Raw genomic sequence first — 16,940 nt, forward strand, 5'->3', positions numbered from 1 at the left:
CAGCGAAGAAGACTTCACAGGAAATGATTGTATGACCTAAGAAGTCAAGGGGGGGAATAGTTGAATCTTCCGGTGTTCCATTATAGCGCGGAGCATATTTCAGGTTTGTTTAAAAAATCTTGTCATGGGAAGAAATCAAGATTCAGCAGATTCTCGTATCTTATATGTATTGAAAGGATTATGTCCAATTCTAATTTGATGCTCATATTTTTATTGAGAGTGGGGATTAGCATCAAAACGTTCATCTGTCGTTGTCGCTAAAGATGGCTAACTGGGCTAGCTAGTAATCATGTTTGCGCCTTGCCTTGCCTTGCCAGCGAAACGCACTAGCCACGACTTGGCACTAAACTACCCAGCCGGTCCGCTTTTAAGTAAACAAAAAAATAAATGTTTGCAACCTATTGTTATATAGCTAGGCAAACTTCACAATTTAACGGTTGCAGGTTTAAGCGATATTTTACAAACTAGTTAATCTGCGATATCTTCTATCTGAAATACGGACGGGTAGCTCCCTAAAAAATCATCTAGATGATTTTGTTATTGCGAGTTTATTAGGTAATGACTGCGATGTACCCAACGTGAGATAAAATTATGGATGTCCATGCAGTCAATCACATCTTAACACAGTCAGCAGGTTATGCATAGATACAACGTTTAGGCCAATGCATTTCTGGCAGGTAGCTGAAATGGATCTATAACTGGACCGTCAATTATCTGTTCTCCCACGCTTACACCGAAAGGCTTCCCCTACATCATTTTTGGAATGGTCTTTTGTGTTTATTTTTCTACCAGTGAAAGTGTGAAGTTACTGCTATGGATAAGATACGAGGCACTCCTCAGGTAACACTTAACATTATAGGTTTCAAACTTGACCCTCTTCCCCGTAATATCCCTTGTGAATAGCTACTTTTTTTCCTAGTGGGCATGTCCCACCTACACTTGTACACCTACTGAATTTGTATTCGCCAACACTCTCCCCTCCTATTAAGATGTTTGTATATTTTAAAAACGTTCAACCATCAGAACTGCACAGGGTTGCAGTCCAAGCAATTCCAAGTAAGATAACGTACATAAAGAACAATAAGTGCTATAGTAGCATCGGTTCTAGTCAGACACCAACAACCATCGTCATGCTTCACGTTGGCCTACATTTAAATAGTTTGTTAGGACAGTCAGAGTGGCGTCCCTCTTGTTGTTCTGAAGAAGTGGGTCTTTGTCTGTGCTACAGGTGGTGGCGTGTGGGTGCTGATGGGGGACGAAAAGGACACCTGGAAAGTGAAAACACTTGACGAGATTCTCCAAGAGAAGAAACGTAGAAAAGAGCTGGAGGAGAGGACTGAGCCCAAGTGCCAGAAAAATGTAAACACTTGTCAGGGAACACACACTTTGAAATGGGTTGAAGTTGCCCCTGGAAAATGAAGAAATCATAGGTCAGTTAGGGTATATGTGTGAATAGAGGTCAAGGATACGTATAGAGTGTACAGTTAAACTAAATAAACAGTTATCTGTAGGGACTTGATTAACCCCTACACCTTGATTTGCTCCCTTTTCTTGTTTTATTCAGTTCGCTCCGTGCCCTGTTCCACAGACGGATGATCGGGAAGCCAAACGTGACACTCCGGAGGAAGGAGAACTACGGGATCACAGAATGGAAATAACAATTCATAATTCCCCGTACGTACGGGAAGACACTACTGAAGACAGGTACTGGGTTGTGGAGAAATTTGGTTTGAAATCAATGTCATTTTCTGTGAACATTTGTTTCTCTTGGATTGCAGCCTTTTCTCCAATTCACTGCTGTTATTGTACAGGGCTCTGATGTGTGCTCTATATTCCCCTGGGTTCTATACAGTCTCATTTTCACAAATTCCAGGGGAGAAGAGGATGAATCACTTGCTATCAAACCTCCGCAGCAAATAGCCAGGAAAGATAAATCTCACCATAGAAAGGAAGAGAAGAGAAAGGATAAAAGACGCCATCGTAGCCACTCGGCAGAAGGAGGTATGTTAGAACCAAGGATGGTTCAGTGTCGTTCAGTCAGTAGTAGATCTTAAGCAGAGGTCTGTTCGTGCGCACAAAAGTATGTGTTTTGTGAGACGCAGACTTGTGTTGGAGTTGAGTGTGTTGTCACTGTACCGCTGTAACACCGTTTTTGCCTGCATCTACAGCAGGGAAACACGTGCGTCCCAAAGACAAAGAGAAGGAGCGGGAGAGTGAGCGTAGGAAACGCCAGTGGGAGGAGCAGGAGAAAGCCCGCCGAGACTGGGAGAGGCAGAAACGAAGAGAGCAGGCCAGAGCTCACTCACGCAGAGAGAGGTGACCACTGACTCATGGAACACACAACTTCCTTAGCAACACAAAACTATTCTTAGTCGCATACTTTACCTATATAACAATGATGTAAAATGTATTAAGAAGGTGCCCCCCAAGAGTGTGGCTGTTTAGTAAAGTATGGAGCTCTATTAAGATAGAAGCCTTGAATAATTTAAGTGACCACTGATCTTTTAAAATAATCTTGTCCTGGAAGAGCGCCTGTACGCTTATGCATGCATTGCATTATAGTTTAGGTAATGACTTTTTGGTAATTGATCTTAATGGTGACATCACCACTCTTTATGACTGTCTTGTTTAACCTGCAGTGAAAGAGAAAGTGAGGGTGGCCAGCCCTGGCTAACAATTAGCTTGATTTAATAAGCTACCTGTTAGCCTTTGGTCTCCCCTTCCACTGCCTTTATCCTGCTTTGTCTGTTTTGACTCTTTCCCTCCCCCTGCTGACATTAACGGTTTGGGGTGGGTGACTTTTGGGGTTTTGGAGAGCCCCTGACAGGATTCCCCCGTCTTCCCCGGACTACAGGGACAGGCTGGAGCAGGTAGAGCGTCAGCGAGAGCGTGACAGGAAGCTCCGCGAACAGCAGCAGAAGGAGCAACGTGAGCAGAAGGAGAGGGAGAGGCGGGCTGAGGAGCGCCGCAAGGAGCGTGAGGCACGCAGAGAAGGTGAGGCCTCGTCTCTCTAATGTTTCTGATTGATCCCAAAGGAAATCAGTAAAGCCAAGCATTCCCAGGTGTTACTGTCATGTCGTGCCGGGGGGGGCAAAAGGTTTAATTGTGTTTGTTACCTCTCCAACAGTGCCATCCCACCGTGGGATACCTGATGAGTATGGCGACAAGCCCAAACAGAGCCACCGCAGCCGTAGTCCCAGCCGGGCTCCCCGGGACCGGCCGGAGCACAGCGAGCCTCGCAGGAGTGGCGGTAGGTCTCCATCTCATTATGACATCGACCCATGGGGTCTGTTTGAGCACAAGGGAGATTTCTACAGATGTTCGTTCTTGTGTGGGGAAAAAAAAAAAAGGGCAGTCTAAGATTTGGTCTTGATGACGTTCCTAATCCAGATGTTCATAGATTATAATGGTCCCTTTTGGTTGTTCCTCTGCAGTTGTAAAGGAGGACAAGCCTGAGAACTTGAATGACCTGCTGTCAGACCTGCAGGACATCAGTGACAGCGAGAGGAAGACCAGCACGGCTGAGTCCTCCGTGGGTAAGGATGAAGCCATCTTCATTGAACCATAACCACCTGTCTACCTCTAACTGTCTCCATCCAATGAAGGGCCAAAAAAAGAAAACGTTTGTTTATACCAGAGAATACACAGTTAACTTGGTATTGTACGGTGTTATTACACATTTAAAAAGAGTAAAATATCTATAGTGGTCGCTTGGAAGATTGATTGATTACTGATTCCACTAACTGTGTTTCAGTTTAGTTTGTTAACACTGTACAACTATCGGGGGTGTTTTTGAGTTGTTACTGATGGAGGTCATGGTCTTACCTAGGCTCAGGATCAGGCTCTGATGAGGAAGAGGATGATGAAAACGAGTCCAGCAGCCAGAGTGAGGGAGAGGAGGAATCTGGGTCTGGTTCTGCAGGATCTGACCAGACTGCAGGTATGGAGAACTACGGTACAAGTCCTTAACTTGAATAGCTGCTTGACCTGTCCATTTTTCTTGCCCTTAACAGCTTGGCTCACACTGCATTTCTGTTTCAGAGGACGTGAGTGAAGAGGAGCAGTCTGAAGGGGAGTTCGAAGAGGACAGGGAAAACGGCATCCACATTCCTCCAGGTAGGCCAGGGCTCAACATTATCATTTTTTGGCACTGGCCCCACCGGGCCGGTGGGTTTGAAACTTACTGGCCCCAAGACAATTTTTACTGGCCCCCCCATCCAAAAGTTTTAATTTATCATTGTTACAACAAAACCAAAGACTTATAAGTGTGTTATTCTGTTAACATGTTTAACCATTTATTAAACACATCCTGGATATAAAAATAACAAAAATGAAATCACATTTCTAGTGATAAAAAATAAAAAGGTAATTGTCAGCAAAACAATTGACTTTTAACCTCAAACATGACGTGCTCTCTTCCCTGCTGACAGCCATCTCTGCACAACTCTGTCTAGCTGAAACTGAAACCTCTGGTCCCTCAATGCTAATATATAAAAGCTTCCATAGCATTTAGTCAGTATGATATTAAGTACCCAAGTAGACACCATTCTTCTGCTGCAGTTCAATAGCCTGGGGGAACGAGGCGAACGGCTGGCCCGTCTTAATTACGTGATATGCCGTTGTTATAAGTCGTGCCATAACACGATGGGCATTTAAATTCCTGACCAGCATGGTCAATGGCCTGGCAGATGGATTGTCAACCATCCGCTTAGCTGTCACGCAAGGTGGCTGGTCAGGTATTGTTTTCGAAAATTGTCGGTGCCTCTGTAAAAAGATCCACGGGAACATACGACAGACGACACAGTGCATCTTCGTTCCATAAATAAAGTTACTTCCGTTTGAGCTCGTAGCTCTACTTTGCTGCCATCTTCACTTTATTGTCTCGCGCCAGTCATTAAAAAATGTATCGAGATTAGAGAATTACAATTTGACAACCACTCGTCACTCACTACTCAACGCTTGATTTGCCAACTGTGCGCCCCATGAGATGCAAAGTTATTCATGCATTTAGCAGATAGCAAAACATATGAAGGATGCTAACTTTTACAATGCAAATTTTTTTTTCAATCAATAATTTGCAGTGGCCCGATCGGGCCAGTTAGTTGCTAGTTTAACTGTCCCAACGTTACTTTTTACTGGCCTCGGGCCATCGTTATTGTCGAGCCCTGTAGGCATTTAAAACCCATTGTTTTCCATCAGGTGATGGACAGGACCTAATTGGTTTGAAAATGGCCTCCCATTCGAAATGATTAACACGGCCTCTTTACCACTCTGCAGTGCCAGAGTCACGTTTTGACCACGACACAGAGGAAAGCGGTGAGGAAATGGAGGAGGATGAAGAGGATGAAACGGGGGAGGGAGATGTCACACCCCAGTCTCAAACTCACTCCCGCTCAGTCACCCCTGAGGAGAACTACATTCCCGACTCTCCACCCATCTCTCCTGTGGAACTGAAGAAGGAGCTGCCCAAATATCTGCCTGCCCTTCAGGTATGCCTATCAATCTCTTTCTTTCTTTGGCAGACAACATTCTGGCCCCTTTGGAAGTGTAGAATGACACTTAAACATTGTTGATTACAGGGCTGTCGAAGTGTTGAGGAATTCCAGTGTCTCAACCGGATAGAGGAAGGGACCTACGGGGTGGTGTACAGAGCCAAGGATAAAAAGACAGGTTTGTCGGCACGCATCGGTACATGTCAAGTGTTTCATTCCAAACACAGTTTTTATCTTCAACTGATATCTATCCCGCTTCTATTGATAAAGACTTAGGTAACACTTTTGTCGACAACCCTTATCTCGTCATACTGTTTCAGATGAGATTGTGGCCTTGAAAAGACTGAAGATGGAGAAGGAGAAGGAGGGATTCCCTATCACATCGCTGAGAGAGATCAACACCATCCTGAAAGCACAACATCCAAACATTGTCACTGTCAGGGTGAGTCACAATGACCTGTTCAAACACTAGGCCGTGGGAGAGCGCTGCTAGCTGTCAAACTTATTTTGTTTGTATCATTACAGGAAATTGTTGTAGGAAGCAACATGGATAAGATCTACATAGTGATGAATTATGTGGAACACGACCTGAAGAGTCTGATGGAGACCATGAAACAGCCGTTCCTTCCAGGTTAGCCAGGAGATGGGTTTGACCACAGCGGTTGTGGTCAAAATATCGAATCAAATTGAAACATCCCTCATGCTCTGTTTCTAATTTACAAAAGTATGTGTTTGTGGTTTCTCTTTGTTTGCCTTGCACGCTTGGTCATGTTTCTGTGGTATCGGTGTGGTTTGGAGTTAAGGAACACTTGTGCCTGTCTCTGTTCTCAAGTAGCTTTGTAAGTGTAGTAGTTCAGGTCCCTCTCTCGTCTTTCTCCTCGTCTTTCATAGGGGAAGTGAAAACCCTGATGATTCAGCTGTTGAGAGGTGTCCGCCATCTCCATGACAACTGGATTCTCCACCGTGACCTGAAGACGTCTAACCTGCTGCTCAGCCACAAGGGCATTCTCAAGGTACTCCACATTGACAGGTTATCAGAACGGTTTGTTTGTGGATCCAAAAAAAAGAAACTATACAACCTTGAGCAGCCTGAATGCTATTTGTTAAAGGGAATTATCTATATCGTCACATGTATGTTTGTAGAATCAAATGAGTGTTTTTATCTCTTGATAGATTGGGGACTTTGGTTTGGCCCGAGAGTATGGCTCTCCCCTGAAGCCGTACACCCCTGTGGTTGTGACCCTGTGGTACCGCTCACCAGAGCTGCTGCTGGGAGCTAAGGTGAGGCCTAGAGCTCCACAGGTCCAGCCATAACACCCGCAGGTCCAGCCAAAACAGCCTTAAATTGTCACAACACCTGCATGTGCAGGCACAACAACATTACATTTGAGTCAAAACACCTGCACCCAGGCTCTGTCAATTCCCTGTTATCCTAACGTCTCGACGACCTAACATAAACTCTGTCTAGGTCAAAGCACCTGCACACTTGCGATTACACGTCTCTATATGAAAACATATCTCTACTCAACTAGACTACACCGTAGTTCTATATGGAGTCCAAGCATGCCTGCGTCCAGACTAAACAGCTCAATCCATGCTTGGCTGTATTCTCTGTCTTGTGGGCTGAGTCTGTGTGTGTTTGTTCTTCCCTCCACAGGAGTACTCCACGGCTGTGGACATGTGGTCTGTGGGCTGCATATTTGGCGAGCTCCTTACCCAGAAACCTCTTTTCCCTGGAAAATCTGAAATTGACCAAATTAACAAGATATTTAAGGTAAAAAAATGCCCTCATGCCCTCCAGATGCAGTGACATCATGTATCTGTCAACTAAACTCAGTTAAAATGTTACATCTGCTGCTATTTTGGCGGCTTGTGCAAGATTGGTTATTTTATTTCTACATAAATTTGTGAGATGAACTATTCTAGGGACAGCTTTCATGACTGTTCATGGGATTTCTGTGAACTGAAAGCTATACAAGCAATGCAAAAAATATGTATTCCAGTACTATTACAACTATTACACGTGTTACAGTGCTGTAGGTCTGTGCTATATCATAGGATCAGTATATGGTACATTCAACCTACACTACATCACATTCATCACAAATCAAAATCATTTGAGCTATTAACGGTGCTTCGCCAAACAAAGGAGACGGGAAAAACTATTGTAAGACTGTGGTTTCACAAACTACTAGAGAACCACAAAGTCAGAAAATCCCCACCACTTCCTCCCCTAACTCCATGGGTTCTTTGTTGTGTTGATGCCAGGATTTGGGGTCTCCCAGTGAGAAGATCTGGCCAGGCTACAACGAGCTCCCTGCAGTGAAGAAGATGACTTTCACAGAGTACCCGTACAACAACCTGCGCAAGCGCTTCGGAGCGCTCCTATCAGACCAAGGCTTTGACCTTATGAACAAGTAAGACCCTCCCACTGGCTGCTCTGGCCAAGTATAAAGCAGACTATGAACTAATGTTCATTTAAGGGAGGACAGACGACCACAATTCAACCAGGGAAACTAGCTAGAAGGTCTTGACCTCCCTGTGCTCCGTGTCTGTAAATTTACCAGTGAAGTGGAAGACATCACAGGCCTGTTTGAAATATCACACTTTGGAGTTAAGGTCAAGGGCATGCTGTACTGACCTGGTAGATAGCTGTGGCACTGTATGTGATTTAGGAACCAGCTAGTGAACCAGATAATGGCCAGTAGAGAACCCCTCTACATTTACATTGTCATTTAGCAGTCCAGAGCGATTTACAGTAAGTACAGGGACATTCCCCCAAGGCAAGTAGGGTGAAGTGCCTACATCGTTATTTAGCACGGCCGGGAATCGAACCAACAACCTTCTGATTAATAGCCCGACTCCCTAACCGCTCAGCCATCTGACCCCCCCCTCTAGTAAAGTCATTGACACGCAGTGGTGTCTGTCCTTGTTGTTGCTCTTTGATGCCCTGCAACAGTCTCCTAATCTGGTTCCATCACTAGTTGATCACTTTTTAAATAAGAACCGTGTACTTCTGTGAGTTTGTGATCCATTTCTTCTTAGATATTTGGGTCGGGATTATTTGAGTGACCTTTTTTTCCCCTCCCTGATCTTCCGTGCAGGTTCCTCACTTACTGCCCTAGCAAGAGAATCTTGTCGGACGAGGGACTGAAGCATGAATACTTTCGTGAGACGCCGCTTCCCATTGAACCGTCCATGTTCCCCACCTGGCCAGCCAAGAGCGAGCAGCAGAGGGTGAAGAGAGGCACCAGCCCCCGACCCCCGGAGGGAGGACTGGGCTACAGTCAGCTGGTGAGCAGAACTCACTTTTTACAACCCTACTCTTCTTGAGTTATTCCCTGCCAATTACTCCTAGGGACTTCATTCAGGTTGCTTTGCTTCTTAAAAATCTAGAGCCTTGAGTTTTAAAGCTTGTGTTTGTTTGTGTCCGTGATTCTTCTCTGCAGGGTGATGACGACCTGAAGGACACAGGGTTCCACCTTACATCCAGTAACCAGGGAGCTTCTGCAGTGGGACCAGGGTTCAGCCTTAAGTTCTGAACATCTGGACAAATTTGGGTGTTGGAGAAAACAACCAACAACCTTAGAGCAATTTATCATGGGACATATAGGCATTTTCTGCAGGACTCAATGTGGAATTGCCATTTATCGAATAGCAAAACCATGATGTGGGTTAAGACTTTCACACAACTGAACAATGGGACAGGCCTAAACCTACCGAAAATGTGTTGAGTTTCTTTCTCCATCCATAACGCATCCAACTGTAATAGTCTTTTAAAGATTTTCACACACGTTTGAGCTCCTATGGAAAGACATATACCGTATTTTTCAATTGTCCCGTCTGTGATTTGGTCGTTAAATGTTTATTTTTTCTTCTTTTTTATGCCACGTAAGAGGACCAGATTTTAATTGGATGGCATTTCCTGAGTGCTGGAGCTACTGTATAATAGTCTATTAGGTCTCTTTCAGCTCTCTTATATTGTAAGAACATTTAAACTATGGTTGTCAGCTTGTAGACTGGACAATTGACCATTGTTTTTGCTAAAAAATAAATATTGAAACTTTATTTTGTCTGCCCATATTTATAAATGCTGTCTGCGCTATGCAAACACACACCACATACTGCCAACAGAAAAGGCCCCAAAAAATCCGGCCTTGAACCCAGCTCGGTAGTAGCTGTCCAAGAGTGATGTCATTCTTTGCACTGCACACTTTGTTTCAGTACTTTGTTCTTTCAGAGAAAAAAAAGACACAGACTTCGCCCCTCCCTTTGTTGTTAAAGTGGCTCTGCGATTTTAGGACTAAACTAATAAATTCTTTCATTTTCAAGCTGGATAAAAATAAGCGGTGCAGTCTAATTCCTTCGAGACGGCTGTCTGCTTTGATTGGAACAGACGAAAAAAGTGAACTCACCCATGAACCACTTAAGTTATAACCAACTGAACTGGAAATTAATCTGTTTTATCTTTGACTCCCCTCTAAGCCCTGCTAAGCAGTGTTAGACCTGATGTGTTGAGTAAGCATGGAAAGAGAGCTGGTAGTGGAACCTACTGCACCATCTCTGGAGACCATCCATTGGCTACACTGTAAGGCCAGTAAAGCAAGCTAGATGTCTGAGGTGTTCCATATGCGAGTAGGCCCCAAATAGTTCTTGACTAGACAATGTTGCTGCTGGCTGTATTACAGTAGTACATTCAAGTATCTTCAAAACCTTTCATAATCCAGAGAAACTAAGATTAAAACCTTGATGTATGGAAGCAAATCGGTGACGTCATGTTTAGAATTTTAAGGCATTGAATACTTAGTATTGAAATATAAACACGCACAGAATTTGTTGGTTTTGAATTCACCTCTTTAAAATTGTAATATGAATTTATTTTAATGTAAAGAAACAAATCTGATCGAAAAATTCAAGGTTCGGACATTTAGGTTGCTCAAAATCAAACAATAAAATTCAGATCCCAGACGTTTTATTTAAAAAAATTCAAGCTTCAGAAATTCTAATGGAACAAAATTCAGGCTTCTCTAATTTCGAAAGGTCAAATTCAGATCCCAAAAATTCGAGCTGAATAAAATTGAGCTGAAAAAATTCAGATTGCAACATCAGGAATAGGGTCCAACTGGTTGCCTCAGACCGGACCTCTCTCCTCAGACCCCAGGCAGTGATTGTATGACTGATCTGCATGTATGACTGCCTGCAGCTACACCCGGATGAGAGGGGCCTGAGGTGGATCAGATTTTTTTACATTGAAATAAATTCATGTTTCAATTTTAAAGAGGTGAATTCAAAACCAACAAATTCAGTGGTGTATACATTTCAATATTGAGTATTCAATGCCTTTTCAAATTCTAAACATTATGTCACTGATTTTCTTCCATATTAATGTAAGCCTACTGTGTTTTTTCTTTTTTTTTTACACTAAAGTTCAATTAACATGCCACCAACTCACTAACATGTTGGTGAGTTCATCACCAACAAGATTAGATTGACCTGCTACGTAGTTTAACAAAGTAGTCTCACCAAAAAACTTGTCACAGGACAAGTGTTTATTGTGCACGCACAAAAACACTTACAAAACCACATATAGGGAGGAGAAACAGATGTTGGGATTTTTAGAAACAGAACATACATACATTTAAATTTGTGCCCAAGAGAATGAGGTCCCTGTTTGACCAAGCAAGATGTGTATGTGTCCTCGGTGCTAACCCCCAGTGCTTCTGTGCAGAGAGCGTGGCCCATCGCCCCCCTCAGAAGCGAACACGTACCCTCCAGGAGTAGTTGGTGAGGACTTTATTCTTTTTCCTTACAATGCAGGTGTAAGTACCCTCGTTGATGGCATTGGCCACTATGCTGATGTGGTCGTCCTTTAGGGAGATGTAGCCAGGATGGGAGTACTGCAAAAGCTCATCGTCCTTGTACCAGCTGCTCAAAACCAGGGGAACATGTTTACAGTCACTTTTCTTCTGCAAACATTACCTAATGAGGCATGTGTGACCTTTAGAACTTGGCCACGTAACCACATAATCTATTATTGAATGCAGTTGCTTTTGACGTCCTCTAAACACTTAAGTCGATACGGTGGTCGTTTCTACATAATTTGAGACACCGGATGAACAAATGCATACTCACTATACTTTGCCTCTCTTGGCTGCAATTTTCTTCCCACAGCGGAAGGTGAGCTTCTTGCCCTCTGCAACCAGCTTGTGTTTGGTCCTTGGTGGGGTGGGGGTGGGGGCCACAGTGGGGAAGGGAAACTCTAAAAGTAGTGGACAGAAGTGGTCAAGTCTGAGGAGATAGACTTCTCTAGACACTTTCAAAGTATCAACCATCTCATTCTTTTCATGACCTATGTGGGTATTTTTTATACAATAAATCTTAAAGGTCCCTTATTACTGAGAGTACTTTTACAATATCCCTAACATTAAATCAGTAGGATACCCCTCCTAAATGTTAAGTGTGCTTTACCCAAATCATAAAACTAGTCTATCAATATATTCCGGATTTGGTTTGACAGAAGTACAAAACTAAGCCTATTGGCAACTTAGCTGGAGGTCTGTTAAAAACAGTTGCTTTTGTTAAGGCCGCAAAAATCCCAAATTGACCTTCCGCGTCTCTAGTCCTCAACCCACAGTCTTAAATTCCAGCGGTTTGGAGTCACTCAGGAATTTTCCACAGCCGTACAATGTCTCCCAATCAACAATGAGGAACAGATTATTCAAAGGCAGGAATTGTATTGTATTATATCCTCTCCCTTCTCCACACTTGCCACTATTACACACAAATATCTAATGGACCCTCAACAATATATAACTTCAATGGTTAGGAATCCTGTTGTGAAATAAGAGGCAGCCCCTTTTATTCCCCTATATATAGCTGCTGGCTCATATTGTTGCATTGGAAAACAATTCAGAACAGTTCCTATTAGTTCTCCAACACCAGTAGCTTTGAGAGTTCAATTTTTCCTCTGGACTTCTGTACTCTTACCGTAACAGAAATCACAGCTGGAAGGGCAGTGTTTCTGCATGAGTTTGCGCTTGCTGTTGCAATAGCCTTTCCGCGCCCAGGCTGGACAGATAAATAATCTATCCAAACATCCTGGAGGAGAGGCGAGGAGGAGGGAAGACAGGAACCAGGGAGAAATTCTTAGTCTGCAGCAAAGGAATTGGAAACAGCAATCCGCCCTTGCATCTGAACTGCAGTATGGAAATGTAAGATGGATTGAAAAAATACTGATTAAGTTGTCTTTTGAATGTACCATAGAGTCGGTGCATGCCCCACACTTCATCTTGTGTGATGAGCTTGCGCCCTGTCAGAGTTGCATTCAGGTGCATGATAGCGTTGGGGTTCAATGAATGCATGAGGCCCAGGACATGGCCAATCTCATGAGCTGCCACATGGACCAGGTCTGTCAACCACACCCCTGCACAAACAACAAACATGAATAGTCTGTGTTACTAGAGGCATCTCAGTTGTGTAATGTTTATCATGTATTCCCAAATCAAAAGAAGTGAACATCTTCCCTTTACACATACATGGATTAAAATGCGAGTGTTGTAGTAAAATGTACAAACCTTTCTTCCAACTAAAACGCATGTTTCCAAGAATCCAATACTCATTGTCATCAAAGTGGATCTCGCCCGTTGGGGGAAAGAAGGCATGGGCCAGTTCACCTGTGATGCCATCAAAACAATGGTGCAAGTAGGACTGCAGACAGTCTGTGTGGTTGATGGGGTAAAAGCCTGCCAGGAGAGAACTGTGCTTCAGAGCCAAGAAGGGAAACACGCTTTCCAGACTCCATCATTCCACATACAGTACGGTCTAGCGGTGATGGATTCCTATCCAAAGGACAAACTTCTTCTCTAATCCCCCAGAGGATGACAGTGATTTTTCTCACTTTCACCAAAAATGTATGCTGGAACAAGAGTCCCAGACCCTGAGGTTTGAACCCAAAGGGATGCGTAAGGCATGATTTAGTTCAAAATAGTTACACATGCTTGGAGGATGTCCAATTTTTGGGGGGGGTTTAAATACAGCCATGAATCATGCTGAACATTAGATAAGCCATAAAGTAGGGGTAGAAGGCATTTCAGCCAGGATGGTGTTACACACAAACGCATTTTGCTGATGATACAGAAACACTACAGATGTTCTGAGGTAGGTGCACATTGGTTTTTGCCCTTACATTTACATTTAGTAATTTAGCAGGCGCTCTTATCCAGAGCGACTTACAGTAAGTACAGGGACATTCCCCAGAGGCAAGTAGGGTGAAGTGCTTTGCCCAAGGACACAACGTCATTTGACATGGGCAGGGAATCAAACCGGCAACCTTCTGATTAATAGCCCGATTCCCTAACCTCTCAGCCATCTGACCCTTCATATGTGCCCACCTATCTTGATGTCTGCATCTTGGTCGGCTGGTACTTCTCTGAAGCTGAAGGGCGAGACGTCACTCCACATGCCGAAGGCCTTGGCGATGCCTCGACGTGTGTCACTGGCATTCATCAAGTTTGTTGGGAAAGACAGCAGCCTGCCCAGAAACAATGCCATCATCTATTTAAACTGTCTTTCTTTTCTTTTTTTACCACAGGAATCAGATAAAAGCACGGCCGCTACTCAGTTCTCCATGCCCAAATAAGGCTACACAGAAATTGTCCTTTTTCAACAATGGTTTGTTCATTTCCCTTAACTTTTTGTTATACTTGTGTCATTGTAAAGGGTACACATCTTTCTCTCTCTTTAACATAATTACTGATACCGTTGTATATTTGATTTCAGAAGCATTTAAAGCATTTCACCATACTTGTATGTGAGCTTGAACTTGTCCCATGTAAGTTTCTCAGGGGTGAGGGTGTAGCGCTTGTTCCTGGATAGATGGAGCACCTGCGAGCGGGCATCTTTACGAATCCCAATCAGCAACACACCAGAGGTGTGAGCTTCTTCCTTGGACAAAAAAATCTTTGATTAACCACATAGGATTTTGATCAACAAGACATGATGAAAAGGATAAGCAGTAGTTAGGGACATTCAGTTCTGACTGATAAAGATAGAAGTCAATAGAGTTAATGTGAACATCACAAAAATGAACAAAGACCTTTGGTTCAGATTTCAACCTGCTTTAAAACTTAAAATCTGTACTTACACGTTATATGTAGACCCATGATACTTTACCATCTAACTGTTACAATTTGAATATCGGCTGTGTGTACCTTGAGTGACAATGATTCCTGCAAGATTCCACTATGTTAGGGGTCCTTGTTTGATTTGACCACCCTGTGGATATTTAACTCTATTGTAATTACAATGACTAATGCACATAATGGTTGCAATCCCTGTGCCTTACTAATGTTACACATTACATTTTCATGTGAGGGCATTCCATCCCTTGGAAAAAGGAAGTGGTCAGCCGTAAAACTGCTTTCCAAACGTTAAGTATGATACATTTAGCAGATATGTCTGATGTCGTCCTTTTTGGGAGGGGCAAAAAAGACTCCACAATAATAACACCTGGATTCTATTCTCCTTTTACAGCTTTAAAGGCTCAGAAATGTATGATTTGCGTTTTAGAAATGTGTTGAGTGACGAAACATGAATCTGATAATTAAATGGGAAGATGTAAAATACTGTACACAATTTGACCAATTAGCAACATGAAAACGAATTGCTTAAACTACATATACATACACATATACATATACACATCTAACAGGAACCCAAAAGAATTGCTATCTGGAAACCTTTTTTATTGTAGTTGTTTTGACCTTGAAAATGCTTCAAAACTTATTGTGTTTTAAAGTTACAGCTTGTAATTGTTAAAGTAGTGATATGTTTTGAATTAAACAATAATAAACCCAACAACCCATCATTAACACAACTAAATACTATGTACAGTATGTGTTATAATTCCAAAATCCACATTGTTCAATCTTTAAGAAAACAGGGAACGTTTTTGCCAGTAGAATGAAGACTTCCTGTCTTACTGATAACAGCGTCAAGGAGACATACAGGCTATTAGAACACGGGAAGACATTCTAACAAAGAAGCTGGAGCAGACATTCCATTTCAGTTGGAGCAATGCAAGAACCCTCCATGTACCCTGACCCTAAATCAGGATTTGTTGAAACGACATGTTGTTCTAAGCCGCAGCCTTGGCAAACTCTTGCTGTCTGTCTTCAAGTGTAGTACAAGTGTGCACTGAATATAACTGTCTGAAACTGATCGGAAGATATGGATTATTTCACTCTGCTAACATCTAAAACGTGTTAATTAATACCAGCAGTGTTCCTTTTACTCGTTGAGTGTTGATATAGGTCCAATCTAATCATCATGAATACTCCTGGTGCTAAATTAACACTTGCTGTGCAGGCTTCAGATTTGGAATCAATAAAATGAATAGGAAACATATGCAATGGAGTTGGTAATCACAACAAATGTCATTCATTTCATTTGATGTTATCCCCATTTGATCACAGATGGGAAAGGTAATCAACTCTTCTGTATATGGCATACCTGGCCTCCGGTGTAGGAGATATTTTTACTGACCATGATAACCATGTCTGAGGAAATGACATCAACAACTATCCAGTCCACATCCCACTCTTTAATATTATAAGAGAATGATCATTTTCACTTGTAGTTTAAATGAATAAATTTGTACACTTTTCAACAATATTCTTAACCTGAAAGACTACTTTATTCATCTAATTTAACACATATCTACATTTGAGCATTGTGTCATGATTGATAACTGCTACGTTTTAATGCTAGCCTATTGCATACTGAATTTATAATATATACATTTTTTATAATTGTCACAAAATAAAGGACAGAATGTTCATTACATCACAATAAAGCAAGGTACAATTTTGACATCAATAAATACATTTATTTTAAAATCTACTATTAATCCGTATGAAGCTTTTAATAATCATACGATTGAACTATTCTATTTAGTCTTGGGGGCACAGATAGAATGATTGTTTTTTAAGTTTCGGTTGCAGTATGAAAAGCGAAATGATCACACCATACCTCTAATCTCCAGGTAGGAAATGCTGTGGTTTCTTGCATCCCTGCGAATATAATAGAGAGAACAGCCACAGCAAGGAGAGGAGCACTGAAGTCGCCCCTTGGTAAACTTCTGAATGTCTGACACACCATCGTTGCGATATCACCCTCCAGAAAAATTCCCTCAACGAAGACAGACTAAACTATTTCACCACCATCTATCCCCATGGATATTAATGGACGTCCATTGCATGCTTTTACAGCACCTTAGAATCTTTGTTGCCGTTTGTGGACAACTTTGGTGGCAGCGCAGTCCAGAGGACTGGGTTGTGGAATCTTTGGTCACCAGCTGCCTGCTGAAGGCTGCATCAAAGTTTGCAGCTTTCTATTCAACCCCCGGCCGCTGCACTATTCCGTACCGTCTGCCAAAAGGTTTCACATTAC

The 16,940-nt window shown here is 42.6% G+C and overlaps 2 protein-coding genes across 10 annotated transcripts; one reads left to right on the forward strand and one right to left on the reverse strand.

The window, feature by feature from the left end:
* cdk11b (cyclin dependent kinase 11B) lies at nucleotides 1-9,861 on the forward strand. 9 transcript variants are annotated; one of them, XM_062459741.1, is made up of 21 exons: nucleotides 1-103; nucleotides 793-840; nucleotides 1,229-1,359; nucleotides 1,565-1,704; nucleotides 1,853-2,001; nucleotides 2,169-2,316; nucleotides 2,816-2,994; nucleotides 3,128-3,250; nucleotides 3,435-3,536; nucleotides 3,830-3,955; nucleotides 4,042-4,116; nucleotides 5,278-5,489; nucleotides 5,580-5,670; nucleotides 5,813-5,934; nucleotides 6,018-6,123; nucleotides 6,384-6,505; nucleotides 6,666-6,773; nucleotides 7,150-7,266; nucleotides 7,761-7,909; nucleotides 8,597-8,786; nucleotides 8,942-9,861. In XM_062459741.1, the coding sequence occupies exons 3-21, from the start codon at nucleotides 1,249-1,251 to the stop codon at nucleotides 9,032-9,034; spliced, it is 2,463 nt and encodes an 820-aa protein (XP_062315725.1). In that variant the 5' UTR covers nucleotides 1-103; nucleotides 793-840; nucleotides 1,229-1,248; the 3' UTR covers nucleotides 9,035-9,861. The 9 variants fall into 9 exon arrangements, with proteins under 9 accessions (XP_062315725.1, XP_062315730.1, XP_062315729.1 ...); XM_062459746.1 differs by having other exon boundaries at nucleotides 2,855-2,994; XM_062459745.1 differs by having other exon boundaries at nucleotides 1,874-2,001.
* A 1,162-nt stretch (nucleotides 9,862-11,023) lies between these two features.
* Nucleotides 11,024-16,925, reverse strand: mmp23ba (matrix metallopeptidase 23ba). The gene is made up of 8 exons (XM_062459750.1): nucleotides 16,521-16,925; nucleotides 14,296-14,435; nucleotides 13,883-14,022; nucleotides 13,067-13,234; nucleotides 12,751-12,915; nucleotides 12,480-12,590; nucleotides 11,625-11,751; nucleotides 11,024-11,417 (listed from the first exon to the last, which is right to left on the reverse strand). The coding sequence occupies exons 1-8, from the start codon at nucleotides 16,647-16,649 to the stop codon at nucleotides 11,243-11,245; spliced, it is 1,155 nt and encodes a 384-aa protein (XP_062315734.1). The 5' UTR covers nucleotides 16,650-16,925; the 3' UTR covers nucleotides 11,024-11,242.
* Between the last annotated feature and the right edge of the window lie 15 nt (nucleotides 16,926-16,940).

This window comes from Osmerus eperlanus, chromosome 4 (genome assembly GCF_963692335.1).
Source record: "Osmerus eperlanus chromosome 4, fOsmEpe2.1, whole genome shotgun sequence".
NCBI lineage: Eukaryota > Metazoa > Chordata > Actinopteri > Osmeriformes > Osmeridae > Osmerus > Osmerus eperlanus.